The 20,592-nt window shown below is 44.9% G+C and overlaps 1 protein-coding gene and 1 long non-coding RNA gene across 2 annotated transcripts; one reads left to right on the top strand and one right to left on the bottom strand.

Moving 5' to 3' along the window:
* The first annotated feature begins 41 nt into the window (after positions 1 to 41).
* LOC115385831 (uncharacterized) lies at positions 42 to 15,601 on the top strand. The gene is made up of 3 exons (XR_003931184.1): positions 42 to 125; positions 8,411 to 8,416; positions 15,590 to 15,601. It is a non-coding gene; the product is annotated as an uncharacterized LOC115385831 (long non-coding RNA).
* Positions 5,510 to 8,116, bottom strand: LOC115385830 (tripartite motif-containing protein 16-like). Its single transcript, XM_030087898.1, has 2 exons — positions 7,217 to 8,116; positions 5,510 to 6,134 (listed from the first exon to the last, which is right to left on the bottom strand). The coding sequence occupies exons 1-2, from the start codon at positions 7,867 to 7,869 to the stop codon at positions 5,834 to 5,836; spliced, it is 954 nt and encodes a 317-aa protein (XP_029943758.1). The 5' UTR covers positions 7,870 to 8,116; the 3' UTR covers positions 5,510 to 5,833.
* Positions 15,602 to 20,592: the final 4,991 nt, after the last annotated feature.

Below are 20,592 nucleotides of genomic sequence, written 5' to 3'. Positions count from 1 at the left end.
ATGTTAAGAAAGCAGAAAGAGAGAGCTGAACCTGAGAGCAGCATTGCTGCTGCAACAACACATCACCAGTAGGGTGAAACTAACCTGTCCCAACACGGTCTGATCCCAGCTCATGTTCCCTGTTAGTTCTTATAAATAAATAAAGCTGAAATGAACCAAGATCCAGAAAATGAGACAACAGATAGAAACGGTCAGAGAGAGAAAACAGGAAGCAGTGAAGGAGTCTGATGGAGGAAACTGCTGAGTCAGCAAACAGGGAAAATCATGGAGTTCAGCCTGATGAGAGTTCATTCCAGACTTTAATGTCATTTCTCCAGTTTTTAGAGACAACATGTCAGAGTGAAGAGATGTGGAGAGCCTGGCTCTCCTGGAGGTTTGGTTTCTCTGTGGCGTTGTCAAGAATTCAGCTGACTCAGATGTTTTCAGAGCTTCAGAACTCCTGAGGTGGAAACAGAAAACCTTTGACTCATCCAGAATGGGACGACCAGGAGGATTTTTAGTCTCCTCTGAGTAACCTGTAATGGATAACATCTTTTTCTTTCCTTTATCTTTCTGAGTAGGGCTACACTGGTTCAGCAAGTATAATCAGCAACGTGCTTTCGAGCAACCAATCTGCTTTGGTGATCTCTACGGGAATCTCTGGGACACATGCTAAATGAACTTTTCTTTGTTTTTTATTCTTTATAGCTACAATAGGTGGAGGTGTGATTACAGGATGCATGGGAGAGGTCACCGACCTGTCTGGTACTGTTTTAAGTGACACAGATTTGGAAGTGATAACTGTGACCTCTGACCTCTGTTGGGCTGAGAAGGCTGAGGCTCAGCGAGCTGCAGCCAGGTTAACAAGTCTGTTAACATTGAGCAGTTAGAGTGGATCATTGGAGATTCTTCTCAATTTACATTAAATGGAACAGTATAGTCAGACATGAAAGGTCTAATACAGGATTTTCTTGAAAAGACGAAGCCAAACGTCTGTTACTCACTTTTTGAACAACGCCATGTGCCAGACCATCCGCCCGGCTCTCCTGCTTCTCCCAGGAAACGTGGAAGCGTGCGAGCGCGATCTCCTCTTCTCCGGGCGTGCACGGCTCTGTTTACAGTTTCTGCGATCCGCCTCGCTCGTACATAAAGCTTATTTTCCGAAACAGTTACAGTTTCATTATGTCATAGTCGCCATCGATAAGTACTAGCTCAGAAGCTCACCGGCTACATAAACACTCTGAATGTGCAAAAGGGAGAAGCTTATTGGGCGCAAGCACGTAGAACCGCCTTACGAAAGCAGCTCGTCAGATGATTGACAAACAGACCCACCAATTATTTAGGTGATCCACCCGGAAACCAAAATGTTGTATTACACCTTTAAATGTCAGTGTAATCTGTTTTGGAGAGCTTACCTCTCACATCCGTTGGCTTGCTCTTCCCAGCATGCATTTGGTCACGTTAGATGTGAGACTACGAGCTCTGATACCTGAACACTCAGTGGAATCAGGCACAAACATAACAGTTGGTTTGGTTTAGAGAGCAGGACGTGTAGTTACTGTGTCTCCACCACAGATTCCTGGTGAAATGGTGTTTGGCGTTGGCGGCTCATCTAAATAAAACTGGGTGAAAGATCTTTGGGGAATCCAGTGGAGTCACAGCATTTTCTTATATTGTTTTATTTAAGCTTGTAATCTGAGCTGTTTCATACCGAGCCTTGTAAACCAGCCCCGCCTGCTCCACATCCACATTTGGATTTTAGAGCTGGGGAGGGTCTGGAGACAAGCCAACACAAACCTTTGTGCAGGGGGCGTCGGTTACTCCTGTGACTGACAGCGCACTTCAGCCAATCAGAGCTTCAAAACCAATACATCATCAAAATGTGTTCGCTTCTCTAAGGTTCTACGCTTCTTCTTTAGCTCTTTAGCTCTGGCTTCTCTACACGCAGCGACACGCGAAAACGTCTTTTCCTGTTACAAACTCACCAGGCGCAGACTCTTGCTCTTGCTTGATTGTTGTAAAACTTGGTATTTTGGCTGTAACTTTACGTATTGCAGCTTTCAGACGATTGACATTACTCAAATTCAATTTTGTTAAATTCATTTGTACTCTACAGATCTTTAATATTTCGGTTTGAAAGTTAAAAAAAAAAAAACGATAATTCTAATGTCATTTCAGGTTGTTAATTGCAGATTGTGTTTAATTAATTTAACAAGAGGATGATGAGGAATCCTTGAAAAATGTTCTCCCTGTTAGAGATCCCTGGACATAACAGCTTTAAGAAACTCTGGTTTATAAAGTTAAATCCAGGTTTTTATTTGTCAGACAAGAAGCATTTGGTTCATTAATGATGTAACATTTGATTTGGAGATAATCATCTTCATTTGCATTTGTTTATTTTGGTATTAAATTAGGCAGTGCTTTGCTTATTATTTCATTCATTGTTTTGAGGAATATGTTGTTATCTTCTGTTTATTTCTTACTCTGCTCAATGTTTAAAACAACGATTCTGGTTTTCTCTTGTTTTGTAAGAACTTAATTGAGACGCAGGTTGTGTGAGTTGATAATAAACCTGCTAAAACCTGTCCTGCTGTTTTGGTGACATATTTATTGGAGGCCCGGTACCTGTAACCCGCTGAACCCACTGCCCTGGAGACGGAGGAGACGGAGATTTTTAAGGTTTTCAGTAAAATGGGACTTTCTGCTGTTAGCTGGAGATAACTAGCTGTGACTAGCAGCGGTGCTTACTTTCTTGAAAAAGTTTCTCATATCCATCTATCACCCATCTATCCCTGTTCTTTTCCAAACTTCATTTATTCGGCTCTTTGTGTTTCACAGTCGCTGCAGCCTGTAAGGTCACCGGGAAAACCTGGACTGGATTCCCAGTGTTGTTGTCCTTCTCTATGACTGTGTCTGTAAGATTCCGGTCAATCCAGTCTAAATTCTTACTGTGCATTCTTTAGTTGGGGAGAGAACCACCAACAGCAGATCTAAAACCAAGCTGACATTTACTCAGCTCCATACAACAACACCCAGAATGTCGAAGCCCAAATTTCAGGACTCGATCTCCTCTGGCGTCTCCGATGGTGCCAGAGCACAGAGAGCCTGATCCTTTTATAGTTCAGCTTAAAAACCCTTTTGTGGGAAAAGTTTGAATGTGTTTTTTGTTTCTTCAGTCACTCCATCTGACTCCATCTCCAGTTGAGACAGATCCAGCAGCAGAAAGAAATTGGGGGCGGGCATTATATTTTTTTTCAGGGGGGCATACTTTTCCAACCTACATTTTATCTGCTCCAGTCCGAACTGTGGCTCTGAGGCCACTCCTAGAGTATGTTTTCTCAGTTAAACAGGGCTGTTCACCCTAAAATATGTATATCTATATATATTTTTAAAAAATAAAGCTGTGATTTGGTCACAGAAACTTGGTGAAAAGTCATGGAAAAGTCACTGGAAATCACTGGTGATAAAGAGTCTGAACCCTGATAATAATGCCCCCGATAGCGACACACGTTATGCGCCAATCAGAACATTGAACAATCAAAATAAATGCTTTCGTAAACCAAATCATGTTGGGCGTGATGTGTGTTGAGTTGATCTGCCTGGATGAAGGCTTGGAGCTGAAACACATCACAGCCGATGCCTCCTCAGTGTTCCTCTGTTTCTGTGCGACTCTGAGTCTCTTCTTCCTTCTGGTCTCCCATCTTTCCCATGGCCTTGCCTTTCCCCGGTTTCCTCATCTTAGCCCACCTCACTCCTCCAGTCTTCCTTTGATGTCCTTGTCCAATCGTCTCTCGTCTCCTCCCCCTTCCTGGAGGACATAAGCAGTCTTCCTCCATGTGCCGGGTGCTTGGACGTCGGTGTTCTTCTGTTCCTGCTTCCTCATGTTTTCCAGTGTTCTGGACTTCTCTGGTTTTTGGGCTCTGGTTGTTGTTTTGACCCGCCTCAGGATTCTCCCCTGGGATTCAATCTAGATATAATCTGTCCAAGTTTGAATTCAGGTTCAAATCAACTAGAAAATGTTGAGTTTTAGACAAAATTAGTTGAAACCAGACCTTATACTGCCCAATAATAAGCAGAAAAGGGAAAAAAAAGGTTTCTTTCAAGAAATACGTATATTTCCTTATCTGTGGAGAATCGAGCTTTAAAAACACGACATGTTTTACTTTTCAGGTAAAAATGACAGCATTAGCACAGTGGAATTCCACTGAGTCTTGATCAGCATTGAGGAAGTTACTTTAAATTAGTAACTTAAATACAGAATTACAGATTTACTTATTTCAAAAGTATCCCTCCACATCTGCTGTTGTTGATGTTTTTGTTTTTTTTATTGCACAAATATGCCTGTCTGTTGCTGGGTTTGTTGTTGTGTGTAGTTTGTGTTTCTGTGTTGTGAGCAGGAGCTGTGGCCCAGTCCAGCCAGGTCCCCTGGTGGTGGGGGTCTCCTGTGGCTCTGAGGTGTTCTGGGTTTGTGGTGTGTGGAGCTCCTGTTGTCTGCTGGCTGCCTGGTTACCAGTTAACCCAGTCCTGCTGCAAATAGACAAATTATTGGGTTAACCAGCGATTTCAGATGTTTTAAATCTGCTTTTTTTTTTCTTGGGAATTTACTTTTTAAAAGTGTTCTAAATAAAGGTTACTGGTATTTTGGCGATCATGTCTCTGGCCCTTTCTCACTTGGGAAATGAACCTGTGTAATGTTTCTTTTTTCTTTTCTCTGTTGGTTAACATCCATGGTGAAATTCCCCAGGTGGCGTTGTCTGAAGCTGAATCCCACCTCCTTTCCATACATACCTGGATATGAAAATGTTTTTCTATTTGTTTGATTTACTAAGTGATTTCCATTGTCACTGTGAAGTTTCTCTGGAAGGTCAAACGGTTTTATTCTTCTTCTCCTGAAGCTTCTGTGGCTGCTGGAAACACTTCAACTGGAGAAAGAGTCAAAGGTCACTGAACAGTGTTTTTTACCTTGATGCACACATGTTGGGACGGATTCTGAGGTTCAGGAAGTTTACTTCTCTTGGGTCTCATAAATCCTCATGACTTTATTCCACCTCCTAGAGGTCAGTCTAAACTAAATTTATTTAAAATAGATGATTCTTGATCCCATCCTTCCTGCTGAGACATGGATTTATTTATTCATTTATTTTTGGTAAAATTGGTCGTCGTCTGGTCAGATGTGTCCTCTTTTTTCTCCTCTTGTCTTGGTCATTTGTTTCTGTAGCAGTTTCATCTCAGTCTTTAGATGTTCTTTGGATTTGAGTTCAGTTTCTTCTTGAGTCACATTGTAGTCGAATATATTCACTTTATTCATTCAACAGTTGTATCTCATGATTTAAACCTTTTGACTCAGTTTTTGGTAGATACTGAAGTGTTTATTAGCTCAGTGAACAAATCAATAAATCAAGTACACTTTACTCTAAAAACCATAACTCAGTACAAAAAATTAAAAAAAAAACAATTTGATCAATTCATAATCAAAATAATCCATCACAATTACAATGAGACACCTTTGTTCTGATTTCATGACATTCTGCAAATTTAGTGTCAATCTGGGACCATCAATAGTCTTTTTGACTTGCAAAGTGGAAGAATTAAAGACAAGGATTTGATCAGTCAATCAGGAACCATTCATGATTACTCATTAAATTAAGTTTTCAGGGCTCCTGTCTCATGAACACTGTTCTCACTGCTGTATTCGTCACAGTTTTATGTGCTATCATTTTTCATCCTTGTAAAAGTTTAACTATTTGTGTGTCGGGAGACACGAACATGAGCACAATCTGTGGACATTTCAGAGTGTGTGTGTGTGTGTGTGTGTGTGTGTGTGTGTGTGTGTGTGTGTGTGTGTGTGTGTCCTCTACTGAGGCTTCAGGAACTCTACAGACGTTCCTTTCCTCAGGTTCCAGAAGTGCACGGCCCAGGGATAAATGTTCACTCCAGCGTAGACAGGCTGCGTGAAGGCGACGTGGACTCTGTGGAGGAGAGTCATGGTCGCCATGGAGACGCTGTAGAAAGCCAGGACCCCTGCTCTGTGGTCCAGGTACACTCCCACCCTGGAGGAGGGAGAGCGGGGACCCGAGAGGGGAGTTCTGATCTTCTTGTGGCGGAATGTGAAAGTTTTGTCGTAACAAATTAAACCCCAAGATTTGTCGTTGCATCTGTTACGGGTACCGGGCTGCGGCTCCCGTGGGCAGTTATATGTTGCTGAAATGATAAAGACGAAGTGATCACACGGGAGCCGTGGCTTCTCCTTCTCCGGATCATGCAGCTATCTTTATTAAACATGTCATTCTATTTACTATTCATTGACATTGTCCATTTTCAAAGGTAACAGCAAATCACTGTTTCTTTTTATCTCTGAAGACATATTCACAAGTTCACAGAACATGTGTTTCTTACACCAGGTCTTTTGCAAAATATAAACAAATCTTTCACATCTTTCAAAGTCATTCATCCAAAATCCACATCACATAATGTCATGGCAACACATGCACTTGATATGCATCTCATTAAATACTGTAAAGTATATTCATGGACTTTTGCAACACCGAATCATGTAAATAGATGCAACCTTGAAACTTTTTAACCAAATCATCTTTACAACAACGTGAATTTACTTCTTTTTAATCAACATTTTACTATTTAACCTCTTTTTAACAGTTTCTTTAAATGCACACCGATTAAACTTTATGAAATCATGTCATGGAGCCAGTCAAATCATGAAAAACACTCTTTACCCAACAGAAATGAGTCGTGCTGCCCATATAAAGAAATATAAAGATGTCTTTTAACTCTATCTGCGTGCCACACCGCCATCTTTGTCACTTCTGGCTGACATGTGGTCCCAAAAACACAAGATTAAGCACTCTACTGATCATCTGAGTCAATTGCATCTCGCCCAAACCAAACTCAAAATATTTACAAGTCTTATGGACACTTTCACTAGTTTTTGATCATGTTTCATACCTGAAATGATAAAGACGAAGTGATCACACGGGAGCCGTGGCTTCTCCTTCTCCGGATCATGCAGCTATGAGAGTGAACCGGAGGGTGAGGCGACAGATACCACAGGCTCACAGTACCTCCTACTGGTTGGAGTGCTGCGACTACATGTCAGTTTCACAGATCATACCTTTTATAGGTCTTTTTCACAAAATAATAAACACATCAATGAGAAAAACTCAAATAGACACAAAAATATATTCACACAAGTGGGCACACACTGGTGGGCGTCACACATCCAAACCCATATTCATGGTCCGCCTTGCTGATGTTCTTGTACGTCACTGCTACATCCACTCCTCTCGCCGTCCACTCCACCTCCCAGTAGTGACGTCCGGTCAGACTCTGCCGGCCCAGAACCTGAAAGGTTCCGATGAATCTGTCTGAATGATCAGAATACGGCTGATGCAGCAGCACTAAAGTGGCTTTTCTGTCCCCGCTGGACAAAGACAGCCTGCTGTTTAAAGTGTTTCCATCCAGAATGATCTGAGTCGAATACTGCAGGAAGTCTGCTCTGCTCTCTGGCTGAGGCTGCAGCAGTGAAAGCTCCTCTTCAGAGGTTCTCAGTGAGACGTTTGTCTCCGTCTCTCTCAGGACGTCCTGCAGTTTGTCTCTGCTCTCTGCTGCAGCAGCTTGGAGTCCAGTCTTCTTCAGATCCTCCACTAACTCTGCTAACAGGAGGTTCTTCTCCAGGTCAGGTCTCTGTCTGAACTCCTTCCTGCACTGAGGACAGCTGTAGATTCCCTTCTTCTTCTCTTCATCCCAGTGGCTTTGAATACAGCTGCTGCAGTAGCTGTGTCCACAGGGAGCCGTCAGCGGATCCTTCAGGAGATCCAGACAGATGGAGCAAGAGAACTTTAGTGGATCCAGCTGAGATCCTCTCTGAGCCATTTTCTCCTCTCAACAACAGCCAGAGTTTGAAGAGTTTCTCTTCCTGCTCAGCAGGTTGAAGCTGGACCCTCCTCTGGTTTCCTGTTTCCTGAGTGAGTAAAGCAGCTGCTGTGTTTCTGGTAAATCCCCCTCAGTGAGTCCTGTCCTCATCCAGCTGCCAGCATCAGTTTTACTCACATCAGTAGAAATCCTCAGAAGAGTACAGACTGTCTCTGCTGTGGCTCCACCTGTGGAGAAGTGAAAGTAGTTTGTCGTCTCACATGTTTGCTCCACCCACTGCTGATCTGAAGGGAGGGGCGGAGCAGATGAGGAGAGGAGTGTTTAGACTGTGAGACACACTCCGGGCTGAACTGCGTCACTTTGTCTCCGATCTTTGAGAGTAAATCAATACAAGAGCAGTTTAGAAAATAAATAAGTTAAATGTGGGTAAAATGGTGACTTTATTTCTTTTAAAGAGATTTTGTCAGATTTAAATATCAGGAATTTATTTCAACACTTAAAACCTTCAAATCACTGTGTGTCTGAGTACTCGGGGTGTCAGCTGGGTGTTAATTCACCCAGATTCCAAAATAGACCTTCTTTGGTGTCGGTGCAGGTTCAGTCTTTTCCTGTTTCCTCTCTCTTCCTGCTGTGGTCACTATGTTGATGACTGGCTGTTTGAACGTCACATGAATCTCAGAGGATTTGCAGCTTTTATGATGGACTGTGTGGTGAAACTTGTGAGGCGGATGTTCCCGACATGTTTTACCCACAGAGTCAGATTCTGACTCCAGGTCAAGCTTCTCCTCAGTCTCATCCGTTGAACCAACCCAGAGAAACAAACACTACGTCCAGCAAGTCTTTTATGTTCCTTCGTTATTTTATTTTGAAGCCTCACAGTAGAGATGTCACTTCCTCTCTGAGTCTGTCCTCTGTTCTGGTTTCTCAGTTTGAATCATATGGAAGCAACAGTCACTTTACCTCTTTGTTACTTTGTGGCTTTCAAACACTGCTGGGTGGAACTGGTGACCCATTGTGTGTTTTCTGTGCATGTCTGAATCCAGCTGAGTGTTTTCAGTGGTTCACCAGGTTCACACAGTCTGGGCGGTTCTTCCAGCGTTCAGCTTGATTTCCAGCTCTTCTCTTTAGCTTCTCTTTCTGAATTCGCACCGCTGCATCGTGTTTGACCTCCTTGTTGCCGCAGACACTCCTCCAGAGGAATTCAGCTCCTCTGATCAGACTCAGCTCACGAGACAAAGGTGATGTCGCAGTCTGCGTCCACTAGAGGGAGCCAGAGAGCAAAGGGATCAAACACATCCTGTACAGCCCGACATGACCACACTGCTGTTGGTTTATTGTGTCTCTGTTTGATTTGACTGTTGGCAAAGTTCTTGTCAGATGTTTTCAATGTTTATTGTTTTATTGTCTCTCTCTGTGCAATTATAGTGTTATTATGAATATTAGTAGTGTTTCTCCTGTATTGACAGCGCACACAGACACTGTTCTGAGTACAGTATATATCTAAAATTCAGCACATGCTGATGTAAATACTACATTTTACTCATTGACATTGAGATCTGTTCCAAGTTGTCCCTAAAAGTCCTATAAAAACCTGCATTTAACTTGTCAAAACCTGTTCGCTTTCTCAGGGTTTTTATTGAAAAAGTTTTGTCAGTCGCCGTCCAGTCCTCCCACTTATGATTTTCCTAATTCTTCTCGTCACGTTATGACGTGACTGTACTGTATGATCGATCAGAGTAGACTACATCTGACTATCAGATCTAAAACTGAAGTTGATCCAAGAGAAGCGGATCCACTCAGGTGATATTTTCAGTCTGCTTGACCATCTGCTTGTAAGGAGGCTTTTTGGAGCCAGTTAAAGGGAGACAGCTGATCAGTACAGAGCTTCAGGGTGGATGAGAGAAGTTTTTTCTTTTAAATAATCACATCAGGTACATCCTGTGTTTCTGATACAAGCCATGGTGAACAGACAACAGTACTGTGAAGGTGATGCATCCATGTGGAAGATGTGACAGCCTGAAAGATTAGAGCGCAGGTTTCAATGCTTCAGTCCACAAACGCGTGTGTCCAATGTGTGCATTTTTGTGTGTTTTTTTCTTGTTCTCATTCAAATGTGTCTTTCTTGTCTCCGTCTTTGTAGCCTGCTGACCCGGGCTGAAGCTAGCAGCAGCTAACAGCAGCAGCTAGCTTCAGCTAGCAGCAGCTAACAGCAGCTAGCTTCAGCTAGCAGCAGCTAACAGCAGATGGCTTCAGCCCGACGGCAGATCGGACTGAATACATGAAGTCTTCTTCCTGGAGTCTTCAAAGTAGAGAGTAAGATAAATTAATATGATTCATTACATTGTGTGTTTTCTGTACGATGTGGTTAGAATTCTGCTGCTGGTCCCTCAGACTGTTTTTCTGTTCCAGCAGCTCCGCGGTGCTGATAGAGCTTCATCTTCCCTCAGAAAGAAGCAGCAGCCCGGGAGCTGCTTTCCAGACCCGCTGGTGGGAAGAACAGCTTTCTTCAAAATCTTTGTTTTCGTTGAGACTATTTAATAGACCGAAGCCAGCGAGTGCTTTATAACGGCTCTCTGTCTAGTAGCACTGGTGTCCACTGCGGCCTTCCCCAAGACAGTTGTCTGGGGCCATTTCTGTTTTCTGTTTTTACGAATGATCTACCTCATGTATTAGAGAAGGCATCTGTTGTTATGTATGCGGACAATTCGACAATGTACGATGCTAATCCTGACGGAAATGTGATCTCTAATGTGCTGGAAGTGGAGTTGTCAGCTTATCTCAGCTCGAGGATTGTCATGTCATTTGGTCCGCTGCAAATAAAACTGACTTAGCTAAGTTGCAGGTTGCCCAAAATAAGGCTGCCTGTTTAGTTCTGAAATGTCCTCATACTACCAGAGTGAAAGACATGCACTCCACTTTGTCTTGGTTAATGTTTCTTAGTAAAGTGCAATATAGCTTGTTAATGTGGTTGAAGAAGATCATTATAACTAAACAACCTGACATTTTATTTCAGAGAGTAACGTTTGTAAATCAGACCCATGTTCATCCCACACGAAGCACCTCTGGAGGAGACATGGTTGTTGACCGCCCCAGAACCTGTTTTTTGCAGAAGTCATCTTTATACAGGGCTTCTCAGCTATGGAACAAACTACCTCATAGAATTAGAGACTCCAAGTTACAAGCATTTAAAACATCTGTCAGACTTCGGGTGAGTGACATGCTGATTGAGTTGACCTAAAGATTTGTCAAGGTGTACGGCGAGAAAGGTCTATGTAAACTTTTGCCATACTTCTTTTTTATTGTAATTTTTAGTCAATGTTTTTAATTGGGACCCCAGGAAGATGAGCAACCATCACGGTGGAAGCGAATGGGGATCCCTAAACAACAATAAACAATAAACACCCAGACATCTGCAGAGAGAACAGCCTGACTGGGTGAAGACTAATAAACACGACTCATGTCTCAATGTCATTGATTGTAGGATGTAAGTTAACTGTGACACATAATTCACATCGTGCCTTTTGAAATATAGAAAAATAATTTATTATATACTGAAATGGAAACACAAAAAGAAATGTTTGAAATGTGGAAACAGTTCCTCAGTTGCACCTGAGTAAAGTGGTATCAGGAAGAGTAGAACAGATATAAAGAGCAGTGCTGATGGTCCAGGTCCTGCAGCTTCTGTTACTGAAGCTTCTGTAAATTTGCTCCTCAGCTTTCAGCCCACCATTCTCACTGTTCTTCATCACGCTCACACTTTCTTTCCTCGAGCCCCTCAACAGTTTCTCTGAACTATTTCTGCAGCTCCGGTTCTGGTTTCCGCTGCATGTTCACCATGGCGTCACGTTAGCAGTCGACCACACGTTTTAAAAAGTGCTTCATAAAACCGGAGCTGTTTCTTCTCCTGTGAGTCTCACTTCATGAACATTCACACCGATGCAGAAACCACAGTGCTGATCATAAGAGCGGCGAGCGCAGATGGTGATGATGATAGAAACAAAAATGAGACGCTGAGACGCTGCAGTTGGTTTCAGGCTTTTATTGGAATGAAACTTAAAAAAACGGATCTTCAGTTTTAGAAGAAACGACGTCACCAAACAGGAAATTCAGTCAGACGTCGTCTGTTCTCACAAACTCTCCAGCCTGGAAGGTTTGAATTGAAATGTTTCAGAAACAAACAAAGATTCCAAAAACAGAATTTAGCTTGTTTCTTATCTTTACTTAAGTTTTAATTTTAAATTGTAATTGGTGAGCAACATCTTGAATTTCACAGAAATGTATATAATTCTAATGAATTAATGTTTATTAATGCACTGAGGTTGATCATGTTTCGGCTGTTTGTCACAGCTCAGCAAAAGTAGAATTAAAATAATAAAGTTCAGAACACTTCATAATACTACAAAATGAAGTCAGACGAGAAGCAGATATGAAATAACTCAAATATAATGAAAAGCTTATCGTTACATCTAATCATTAAATCATTGCAGAGTCACTGTGTTGATTCAGTTCATAAAATGAGTGGTTGATGTGATAACTGAAGGCACTGGAGAGCCGTCTGAATGACTTCCTCACCTGAGCGACGCTGTATCAAGGATAATCTTCCACTTCCTGAAATTGGTGGTCATGTGACGAGGGAGCGCTGGTGGCTGGCCTCACTCGGGACTCTGCCATTGAAACAAGTGAGATTAGCTTGTTAGCATGCAGCTATTTCCCTCATCAGAACTCAACAAATTCAAGAGGAGCTTATCCAAGCTCCTCTTGGAAAAGCAAATCTGTCGGGCACATAACAGCAGCCAGACTCCCATTCTGCTGCTTCCATGCTGGAAAGGACAGGTTAAAAAAAAAGAACTCGACAAATTCTGTGAAATCATCTTAATCTCATGAATGAGCATTTCACCCTGTCTTCTCCGAATAAACTGATTCTGCACCTTTTCTGTGCTGAGTTTGCAGGTTCTCCCTGTGCGTGACTGACCAGGTAAAAAACAAACCGCAAACAGGCTCATGAGGCGGGCGTCCATTTATATTTCAACAAGAAGTGTTTGAATGGGCTCAGAATCAGCAACACATAAGAGCAACAGCTGGATTTGACCAAATGAGTTTGATAGAAACACAATAGAATCCATTGGAGCTGACGAGACAGTTTCAGCTTCATCCAGCAAACAAAATTCCATAAATGGGCTCGATATTGGTAAATACTCAATGGAGCCACATGGACGAACCATGTCAGTGCAACGTGGATGGATCCCGTTATTACCTGATTAGATGGATTTAAAGTAGTCTACAATAAGGTTACCTGCAAATGGGCTTAATATGGGTCAATACACAATGTTCCCACTTTCCTCTGGTGGCTCACATCCTGCTCCTCCCAAAACTCTGCTCAGCCAGAAGGGCCATGACGCAGAGTCCTCGTGGGTTTTAGAGGAAAATCCAGTGATGACCTGGTGAATATTCCTCAAATCCCTCAGCGACTGGTCCACTGAGGTCTGAACTGCACTGTCAGTGTCATGTCACCCAGTTCTGATCTTTTACGCCGGGCTCACACTGGCTCCGGTCTGTCTCCAGTACAGAATTGCCACAGCACTGTCACTCACACCGTCTCCGGTGCGTCTGCGGTCTGCTCCGATCCAGATCCGTCGCTTTCTCAGCCCAAACAAAATGTAAGACCCGTTTACCTCAACAGAAAGCATCCCAAACCTCCACCTCTGTTGAAAATGCACATTAAAACCGTAAAAACCGTATTTTCATTATAAAATCATGTCGCAAGCACAGAACCATTTCATCAACCTGCCCAACGTGTTCAAAAGAAGCATGATTGTGCAGAAACCCTCCCAATCTGGCAACACAGAGCTGCTCTGGGTCTGCAACGTTTTCTGTGCCATTTTGGTGTCGTTTGACTTTCCTGCAGTGACGAAGTACAAAACCGTTCATTCTTCTACTGCTGATAATGACGACATTACGTTGTTTGTTCTGTATTCTACCAGAAGAATTAAAAAAAATAGAATATTAAGGGAAACACGACACACACTTTAGTTTGAAATCACTAATTTTGGAAGATGTATCGACTTTCTTTCCGGCACCCGACCACTCGTGTCCAGATTGACGCAGTAGGGCTCCGGCATCCGGAAAAATAGGATAATTGCAGAAAGTTACCGGGCTGCCAGACAGGCTCTGGAGGAGGACCGGAGCAGGTGTGAGCCACAGCACTGATTTTAATGACTACTGATTAGTCGCGGTGTCCGGACCGCAGCCGGAACGCATCCAGTGTGAGTCCGGCATTACTCTCATTCATCACAGATGGGATCTGCTTCTGCACAGTATGAGCAGCACAGAGACACATGCACTCAGATACTTTGAGATCAGACACAGGCCTCATTCATATGTGTGAATAAATCAGATCTGAATCAGATCTGTGTCGATGTGACCGCCCTGTAACCAGGCTGATCTCATTTTCTTAACACGGCGTCTCTAATGTCATCAAATCTGTCATAATCTAGATTATTTGGTCACATGGTGAACACATGACGAAGAGATGGCCTCAGCATCAAACATCTGTCATCATCCCTTCTCTGGATTCACAGTTGGTTCTTTGTTCAGAAGGATCCTGAAGTTTGTGAAGTATGAACACCTGAATAGAGCTTCAGTCTGGAATCAATCCAGGGTCTTCTTCCTGAGTGTCAACAACTGCAGACTTCCACCACTCGACAGACAGAAACCACTCCAGGACTCGTGATCATGTGGTCTGTGTCTGTTGAGTCGTGTCAGTTCCTGAAATAAACCCAAGCTGCAGGTGAGAGCCTCAACCACAGACCTCAGACCTTTGTGACGCCTCCGATAGAAACAGCAGCTCGCTGAGTTTAGACAAAGTGAAAAACTTACTTTTGGTGGTGAAGTCAACTTCATCGTCGATGGTTTGTTCTGGAAGGTTTTTGTCGTCAGGGAGTCCAGACACTGAAAAAAAGAGAGCCACGCTTCAATCAGACTGCAGAATGAGCTTTGTTTGGGGATGTTCACCATTCTTTACAAGGTTTTGATGCCTTTCAATGATCTATGAAACCAAATTTGAATGATTTTTATGACAGATGAAAACAAAAGATCCATTGAGGCTTCAGTCCAAAATACTGGAGCATCACTGCTCCAACAACTGACCACCTGGACATCAGATCTCCTTCTCATCGTCACTGAATGACAAATGTTTCATATTTTTATCAGACGTCATGACAGTCGGATCTCAGCTGTAGGTGGAAGCGCTGCTCCTTATCCTGGTTCTCTGACTCTCCAGTCCTGGTCCTGCTTCTGGTCCTGCGCCTGATGGCTGTAGTAAACTGTTGTTGTTTCAGCTGCTGGTGCATCCAATCCCAAATTCTTATGGTCTGTGTTTTTTCTTAAATTTGTTTTGTGTTATTTTTCAATCAATCACAACAACGCTCAGAATCACTGAAAACAACTTTTTGCAACCAACTCCCGAGGTGGAACTTTTAGAAAACACCCAGATCCCATCCTCAGTGGATGGCGGAAGGCTTGCTCCTGGTCCTGGTCCTGGTCCTGGTCCTGGTCCTGGTCCTGCTCCTGGTCCTGGTCCTGCCCTTCATGTCCGCAGTAAACGGTTGTTGTGCACTTGCTCAGTTGACAAACATTAAGAACTTTATTTTCCTCCTGAACGTCATGACTCCCAGTCCAGATTCTCCCAGACTGAGGATTTTATCATTGACAGTCACCATAGCAACAATCCAACTTGGTGTTCTGTCTACATGAATGTCAGTGTTCTCCATTCCTAATGTTTGGAGTGTATTGTTCTCTGCAACATGTGCAACAAAAACAATCAGCAGCACCAACTAGTGGACCAACATGAAAACTACAGCTTTCAGTCTTGCTGCCGTTGTCATGCCGTGGCGATTTGAACGCACACACACAAGAAAATGAAGATTTTGTTCCAGTCTGATGACACTGAGGAAATCACAAATGACCTGGGGACTACAGACCAGTTAAAGAAGTTTAACATTCCATGACAAAGATAATCAATTGATAGGGATATAGATTATGGCAACGATGGCAAAGCATTACTAGAGTTATGTAAAAAACTTCCACTGTATACTCAACGGGAGGTGTGGCGGTGACGTGCACCAAGCAAAAGCAACAACTACTGAAAATAGTGTGATCGACTATATGATGGGGTCACCATTGATTCTAGGTAAAGTTAAACATTTTTATGTACATGAGTTCGACTCCCTTTTGTCTGATCAGCACTGTCTGGTGGAAATCACTTTCAATGCAAATGTCTGTAGTCAATAGCGGAGCAGGTGGGGGGGCGGAGGGGGCGGCTGCCCCGGGCCCACTGTTGCGTGGGGGCCCATGAATGGGGGGGGGAGAAAAGAGTGCTGAAGAAAATGGTACGAAAGTAAAGTTGGACTCTTTAACAGTTGCATTAATGAGGATAAGGTATTAAAAAAAAAGAAATGAAAAAGTTCTCGCCCATGTTGTCTGTTGTTTAGTTTTCCCGGAGGTGCAGCCTGTAATCCTCTCGGTTTCGCTTTTACCGTAATGCGGAGAATTTGTGCGCACCGCGACCCCCGCTCTCCTCTCTCCACCTGCCCGCAGGTAAGCACACCTTTTTATAACTTCCTGACAGTCACCGCCCATCACCGCATGCGTCACGTGACCAAGCACCCGTGCATCACCATAGAAACCTTAAAGCAACACTAAGGAACTTTCAGTTTTCGTTGATTTTGGCGACACCAGTGGACAAAAGCGGTAGTGTTTTGCCTGAACGAATACTCCAGTTCCCATGAGGACTAGCGCGTGGCGTTGTAAATTGCTGCTCCCGGTGGTGTGCTGTCGGACTGAACTCGCCTACATTTGTTTCCAGTGGCTGTGTGAAGAACAGATAGCGACGAGGTAATGAATCTAATGATGGCTAAACAATGTTATATCATGATGTGACGCATGCCGTAAAGCAGTCCGCACATTTGGAGTTTTTTAGTGTGCAGGGTTCCTACCACCCTCCTCACAGCTGCTCAGTCCAAGTGAAAGCAATACTGACGCCCTCAGCCCGTGACAGAGGGGTCATTCAACTAGTGAAAGTCGATGTATCATCACAAAAGACATTAAAATGTTTTATTAAGGTTGAAAATTTCCTTAGTGTCGCTTTAAACACCCAGTGACACATACACACCCCATATTATGGCTCCGACAACGGTAAAAGCCAAAACGAGAGGATTGCAAAACAAACGTTGATCACAACCTTATTCATAATTAATAGAAGATGCATGAATAATGTTGACAAAAAACTAAACTGAACAACAGAGTAAATTAAGGAAAGCTTGTCCTAATGCTGCTTTTCAGTCAACAGGTCAAATGAACTGAGAGATATTGAGCTGATACTGCATTTCTCTTACAAATATGAATTTTTTTTTTTCTTTGCAATATTTAAAGCGAGAACAAAGAGGTGTGTCTGAAAGAGACACTACAGTAATGGGATTCACAAGAGATTTGGAGTCAATAGGTCAAATAAACTGGGAGCTTTTGATAAAAAAATCAATTTTTTATACAAATATTAATAAAAATTATTGAAATGTTAAAAGCTAAAACAAGAGGTGTGTCTGAACCAGACAATGTAGTACATTACGTACATTGTACGTTGTACATTAAATTATCTGCGGCATTTTTTTTTGAAGCGATTATGATTTAATGGGGATGTTTAGGCCACAAGGGCCCATGGAGAATTACTTCGCCCCCCCTGGGCTGGGACCCCTGCTCCGCCCCTGTCTGTGGTGATCCTGAAGTGAAACAGGCACATACTGCAGTTACTTCACACTTGGAAAGAGGCAGATGGGCGAATGAAAGAACATCCATGTCTGTTGAAAATATAGAGATTGAGCAGGTTGATGAATGATAATTTGTAATAAATTATCTAAATAAATTATAATAAGAAATAAAAAAAGTATTTGTGAAAAAACAGTTAAAAGTGCAGAAATTACATTTCCAAAAAGAAGGAAGAAAGTGAAAACCTGAAATGAATCAAATAAAGGCTAAATGGTTTAACTGGAAATGTAGATTAAAAAGAAAACATCATAGAGCTAAGAGAACCAATTGGAAGCAAAAAACAGTGGCTCGTGGTGAGCAGGTTGAGCATGGATGTAAAGAATTTAAGAGAACGATGCGAAACGCTAAAAGAGACGACTGAAGAAAATTTAACAGAGACCTATCAAAACTAAAATCAAAAAAGCCAAAACTTTATTGGAGGAAACCGAATGAATAATCCATCCATCCATCCATCCATTTTCTACCGCTTATCCGGGGCCGGGTCGCGGGGGCAGCAGTCTCAGCAGGGATGCCCAGACTTCCCTGTCCCCAGACACTTCCTCCAGCTCCTCTGGGAGGATCCCGAGGCGTTCCCAGGCCAGCCGAGAGACATAGTCTCTCCAGCGTGTCCTGGGTCTTCCCCGGGGTCTCCTCCCAGTGGGACATGCCCGGAACACCTCCCTAGGGAGGCGTCCAGGAGGCATCCTAAACAGATGTCCGAGCCACCTCAGCTGGTTCCTCTCGATGTGGAGGAGTAGCGGCTCTACTCCGAGCTCCTCCCTGGTGACTGAGCTCCTCACCCTATCTCTAAGGGAGCGCCCAGCCACCCTACGGAGGAAGCTCATTTCGGCCGCTTGTATCCGGGATCTTGTCCTTTCGGTCATGACCCAAAGCTCATGACCATAGGTGAGGGTGGGAACGTAGATTGACCGGTACATCGAGAGCTTCGCCTTTCGGCTCAGCTCCTTCTTCACCACGACGGACCGATACAACGACCGCATCACTGCAGCCGCTGCACCGATCCGCCTGTCAATCTCACGCTCCATCCGTCCCCCACTCGTGAACAAGACCCCAAGATACTTGAACTCCTCCACTTGGGCTAGGGTCTCTCCACCAACCTGGAGGGGGCAAGCCACCTTCCTCCGGTCGAGGACCATGGCCTCGGATTTGGAGGTGCTAATCCTCATCCCTGCCGCTTCACACTCGGCTGCGAACCGGTTACGTCGCCCGGTATGGCGCAGCCGGGGCCCCACCCTGGAGCCAGGCCTGGGGTTGGGGCTCGTAAGCGAGCGCCTGGTGGCCGGGTCTTTGCCCACGGGGCCCGGCCGGGCTCAGCCCGAAAGGACGACGTGGGCCTGACCTCCGGTGGGCTCACCACCCACCGAGGGAACCGTAGGGGCCGGGTGCAGTGTGGATTGGGTGGCAGCCGACGGCAGGGTGCCCGGCGACCCGATCCCCGGACACAGAGACTGGCTCTAGGGACATGGAATGTCACCTCGTTGGCGGGGAAGGAGCCCGAGCTTGTGAGGGAGGTTGAGAGGTACCGGCTAGATATAGTCGGGCTCACCTCCACACATAGCCTGGGCTCTGGAACCCAACCTCTTGAGAAGGGCTGGACTCTCCACTTCTCTGGCGTTGCCCGCAGTGAGAGGCGGCGGGCTGGTGTGGGTTTGCTTGTAGCCCCACAGCTCAGCCGCCATGTGTTGGAGTTCACCCCAGTGAACGAGAGGGTTGCATCCCTGCGCCTTCGGGTCGGGGATAGGTGCCTCACTGTTGTCTCGGCTTACGGGCCGAACAGCAGTGCAGAGTACCCGGCCTTCTTGGAGTCCCTGGGAGGGGTGCTGGACAGTGCTCCGACTGGGGACTCCATTGTTCTACTGGGGGACTTCAACGCCCACGTGGGCAGCGACAGTGAGACCTGGAAGGGGGTGATTGGATCGCACGGCCTCCCCGATCTGAACCCGAGTGGTGTTCTGTTATTGGACTTCTGTGCTAGTCACAGTTTGTCCATAACGAACACCATGTTCGAGCACAGGGGTGTCCATAAGTGCACTTGGCACCAGGACACCCTAGGTCGGAGGTCGATGATCGACTTTGTTGTCGTGTCATCTGACCTCCGGCCGCGTGTTTTGGACACTCGGGTGAAGAGAGGGGCAGAGCTGTCGACCGATCACCACCTGGTGGTGAGTTGGATTCGCTGGCGGAGGAGGAAACCGGACAGACTTGGCAGACCCAAACGTGTTGTGAGGGTCTGCTGGGAACGTCTGGCGGAACCCTCTGTCAGCATGGCTTTCAACTCCCACCTCCGGGAGAGCTTCTCTCATGTCCCGAGGGAGGCTGGGGACATTGAGTCCGAGTGGACCATGTTCTCCACCTCCATTGTCGAAGCAGCTGCTCGGAGCTGTGGTCGTAAGGTCTCCGGTGCCTGTCGTGGCGGCAACCCCCGAACCCGGTGGTGGACACGGGAAGTAAGGGCTGCCGTCAAGCTGAAGAAGGAGTCCTATCGAGCCTTGCTGGCTCATGGGACTCCCGAAGCAGCTGACGGGTACCGGCAGGCCAAGCGAACTGCAGCCCGAGCAGTTGTGGAGGCAAAAACTCGGGTCTGGGAGGAGTTCGGGGAGGCCATGGAGGAGGACTATCGGTCGGCCTCGAAGAAATTCTGGCAAACCGTCCGGCGCCTCAGGAGGGGAAAGCAGGTCTCTGCCAACACTGTTTACAGTGGAGGTGGGGAGCTGCTGACCTCAACTGGGGATATTGTTGGACGGTAGAAGGAATACTTCGAGGACCTCCTCAATCCCGTCGCCACGTCTTCCGTGGAGGAAGCAGAGGCTGAGGTCTCAGAGGTGGACTCGTCCATCACCCAAGCTGAAGTCACTGAGGTGGTTGGCAAGCTCCTCGGTGGCAAGGCACCGGGGGTGGACGAGA

This window comes from Salarias fasciatus, chromosome 3, assembly GCF_902148845.1.
Source record: "Salarias fasciatus chromosome 3, fSalaFa1.1, whole genome shotgun sequence".
Taxonomy (NCBI): domain Eukaryota; kingdom Metazoa; phylum Chordata; class Actinopteri; order Blenniiformes; family Blenniidae; genus Salarias; species Salarias fasciatus.
Note: the sequence above shows the minus strand (reverse complement) of the source record. Positions and strands in the feature narration are given on the sequence as shown.